General features: G+C 45.3%; 1 protein-coding gene across 1 annotated transcript; it reads left to right on the forward strand.

Annotated features, from left to right (window-relative positions):
* Positions 1-607: 607 nt before the first annotated feature.
* LOC120449916 (P protein) lies at positions 608-2925 on the forward strand. Its single transcript, XM_039632609.1, has one exon. The coding sequence runs from the start codon at positions 676-678 to the stop codon at positions 2776-2778; it is 2103 nt and encodes a 700-aa protein (XP_039488543.1). The 5' UTR covers positions 608-675; the 3' UTR covers positions 2779-2925.
* Positions 2926-4337: the final 1412 nt, after the last annotated feature.

Below are 4337 nucleotides of genomic sequence, written 5' to 3' on the forward strand. Positions count from 1 at the left end.
GCTGGGGAGGGGGAAAGGGTGCAAGGGTGCAGGGCGCAGGGTGCAGGATGGAGGATTCAGGATTCCGGGGGCCAGTGGCTTGGCAATGGTGCGTATTATGGCTGCAGCTATGCGCGGGTTTCAGGGCAGCCGTACATGGGATTTCTCTATATTTAAAAAGGCTCAAGCGACACTTAACTTCTGCTCAAAGCACGTCCTCCCCAGCATGGGATGTACAGTGGGAAAATTCACATAAAAAGTACTAGAAAAATCTTTTGCTTCGGTAATAAATTTCCCTCGAAAAGGATTTTATTTTGGCTAGGAGCTGCAAACTATAGTTCAATAAACTATAGTTTAAACTTTTAATAAGACCTTTTAAAAGCTCCAAACTTGTACTGTTAAAAAGAATGTTTTGAAGACAATATTGTGCAGCTTCTATGATAAATTAATCAATAATTTTGGAGTTCTCATGTTAGAAATACAAATTTCACATATAATATTTAACTCTGGGCTTTAGGCAGTTCCTTTAATTGCCATCTAAACATCCTGTGCATGCTGCATGAATACAATTCACTTAAGGAAAATTTTAAGATTTTTATAAATAGTAGCAATAACGTTTTAGTAAATATCAAAAACGTTAAGCCAGTTTTCGTTACGTATAAAATTTTCTTAGTTTTACTTAGACGTATCTTTCAAATGAAATTCCTGAGTGATATTTTTCGTGTCGCAAATTTGTGCCACATAGATGAAGTGTTCCAGGCATGGCCTTCGTCGTACCAATCGAGGATTCCCCGTAGACTACGGATGCCTGAGCAATTTGATCCCAACTACTTGGATGAGCCGGAGGCATTCTCCCTTGGGCTATTCATTTTCAAGCTCATTAAGATTAGTGCACTGCTGCTTATCTGGGCATTCTTTACCTACATTCTGGTTCAGAACGCCACCAAGCCAGAAAAGTCGTCGGTGGTCACAGTGCTGCCCAACGAGACTGTACTCCGCCGACTGTCCGAGCCCCATGATGCGACTAGGATAACGCTGAAGGGTTCCATCGATTTGCAAAAGCATCACAGCAAGAGCAAGGATACGCCCTTTGTGGGTGTACGCGTGGAGTGGCGGGATTCGGAATTGAACACCACATTTTGGCGCTCCGATATGTGGATCATCTATCTCCTTAAGCAGAGTAAACAGAGTTTCACGACGGCTGCCAAAACCTTTCAGATCTCGAAGGTTAATAATGCCAAGGCGGTGATTTCACTGGAGGGCCGAAACGAGGAGCCAATGGCCCTATTAATGGTGATATCGGCTTACCCCTTGGTAACGACAAATGGTGTAATCTATGCCGCCCTGCTGCTAATCGGTCTGTATATTCTGATCGTCTTTGAGCTCACGGATCGTACATTCGCTGCTCTTATGATGGCCACCACTGGGATAGCGATTCTCACGGCGCTGGGAAGTCGACCGACCCTGGAAACCATTATCTCCTGGATTGATTTCGAGACTCTGCTACTGCTCCTCGGTATGATGATACTGGTGGCCATAATGTCCGAGACGGGTGTATTTGATTGGATGGCTGTGTTGGCATACCGAATATCCAAGGGTAATCCCTGGCCAATGCTCATCTTGCTCTGCTCTATCACCGCCGTCATATCCTGCATCCTCGATAATGTGACCATGCTGCTTCTGATGGCGCCCATTGCGATCCGCTTATGCGAGGCCATGGCCGTCCAAACACCACTTGTCCTCATTGCTGTGGTGATGTACTCCAATATCGGTGGCACCCTCACTCCAGTGGGCGATCCACCCAATGTGATCATTGCCACCAATACGGAGGTGATCGCCAAAGGAGTGGATTTTCTCGAATTCACAATTCACATGCTGCCTGGAGTTTTAATGGCTGGTGTGGCGGGTTATGGTGTCATATATCTGACCATGAGGAAATCCCTCTTTAAACTAGATGATCGACAAATTGAGCTGGCAGCTGAACGGGAGAACAGTAGACGACGATCGAGTACGGATATTACGGCACGGGCCGAAGAAATGCGAGGACGACAAAAGGGACGTCAGTTCCTAAAACCCGTCGATAACTATTTCCAGACCCTGGCCCATTTGGAGGCACATCACCGCATCGAGAACAAGACGCTGCTGATCAAGTGCCTTATCACGCTGACTTTTGTGGTCCTATGTTTCCTGTGTCACTCGCTACCCTTTATGCCCGGTGCCACATTGGGTTGGGTGGCAATTTTAGCCGCCTTCCTGCTCCTCATTCTGGCCAAGATGAACGACATCGAGGCGATTCTAGACCAGGTTGAGTGGTCAGCGCTGCTCTTTCTGGCCGCTTTATTCGTGCTCACTGAGGCGGTGGATCAATTGGGCTTCATTCGCTGGTTGTGTGACTGCACAGTCAAGGTGATCATGAGTGTCGATGAGGAATATCAGACGACAGTGGCCATCCTGATCATCATCTGGCTGTCCGCCGTCCTCTCGGCCTTTGTTGGCAATGTGCCGGTGACCACGATGTTGCTCAGATTGAACATTGAGTTGCACCGCAACGATGACATCAGCATTCCTCTAACGCCACTCGTTTGGGCCTTGTCATACGGCGCCTGTTTTGGTGGTAATGGCACCTTGATCGGGGCATCGGCCAATATTATCGCAGCGGCAATTGCCAACCAGTCTGGCTATAAGATCTCCTTTGTGCAGTTCTTCATCTATGGCTTTCCCATGATGTTGGTCACCATTTCCCTTGCAACGGTCTACCTCCTCATCGCGCACTCGCTATTCACGTGGCACAAACCATAGTTTTCCAGGTTTCAACGCCAATCGCTGGCTATTTTCGAAGTGACCATAAAGGTGTGTTCAATTTCCCTCTGGATGCTGCTCTGATACGAGGGTCGTTTGATAAGTCCGTGACTTTTTGTATTTGCCGCGCACCTGCTCTAAATACAACACTGCTCCTGTCAGCAGTTATCGATTAACAGCTGACTGTAAAATTTTGAGAAAGCTGCGTTTTTTGGTTTGCGTTTTATAGGCATTGAAAGCAGACGATCTCGTGAATTTTAACGAAAATGGAAAAAAGTGAATTTCGTGTGCTAATTAAGCATTATTTTTTGCGTAAAAAATCCATCACCGAAACCAAGGAAAGACTTGATAAATATTATGGGGACTCTGCACCATCAATTTCAATGGTTAAGAAATGGTTTACTGAGTTCCGTTGTGGTCGTACCAGTACAAGTGATGCCGAACGTTCAGGTCGCCCAAAAGAGGTCGTCATGCCAGAAATCGTCGACAAAATCCATGGAATGATATTGGATGATCGGAGAATGAAAGTGCGTGAGGTAGCTGAGGCTGTAGGCATCTCAACTGAACGGGTACATCACATTTTACATGAATATTTGGACATGAAAAAGCTTTCCGCGCGATGGGTGCCGCGATTGCTCACACACGACCATAAGCGCAACCGTGTGACCATTTCAAAGGAGTGTTTGGCGATGTTCAACCGCAATCCAAACGAATTTTTGCGCCGTTTCGTTACCGTAGACGAAACATGGATCCACCACACCACACCAGAGACCAAAGAACAATCAAGACAGTGGGTTTCTCCGGGTGAACGTGCACCAAAGAAGGCCAAGGTGGGTCTGTCGGCCAACAAGGTCATGGCCACAGTTTTTTGGGATGCACAAGGTATCATTCACATCGATTACCTTGAAAAGGGTAAAACGATCACCGGCGAATATTATTCAGAGCTTTTGGACAGATTCGATATTGATTTGAAGCAGAAACGACCGCATTTGGCGAAAAAAAAAGTGCTGTTCCATCAGGACAATGCACGGGTGCACACGTGTGTAGTCAGCATGGCAAAATTTCATAAATTGGGCTACGAACTGCTACCCCATCCAGCATATTCTCCAGATTTAGCCCCCTGTGACTATTTTTTGTTTCCAAACATGAAGAAATGGCTCGGCGGTAAGAGATTCGGGTCAAATGAAGAGGTCATCACAGAAACAAACGACTATTTTGAGGGCCTTGAGAAAACCTATTATTTGGAAGGAATAAAAAAATTGGAAAAACGCTGGACTAAATGTATAGAGCTAAAAGGAGATTATGTTGAGAAATAAAACGCTTCTTTGACGAAAAAAATATATTTTATTCAAAAAGTCACGGACTTATCAAACGACCCTCGTAGCATTCTGGCATAGGGCTTCTTTAAAGGAGTGTATGCATTTTGCAGAGTGTACAGTGATTTATGGCACCCAATAAAGTTTACTCTAGTGTTTAAGAAAAACCCTAAACCTAAGTGTATATGAATAGCTGAGTAAGATACGTAAGATATTACTAAGCTATAAATCGGAATATATTGT

Source organism: Drosophila santomea, chromosome 3L, assembly GCF_016746245.2.
Source record: "Drosophila santomea strain STO CAGO 1482 chromosome 3L, Prin_Dsan_1.1, whole genome shotgun sequence".
NCBI classification, from domain to species: domain Eukaryota; kingdom Metazoa; phylum Arthropoda; class Insecta; order Diptera; family Drosophilidae; genus Drosophila; species Drosophila santomea.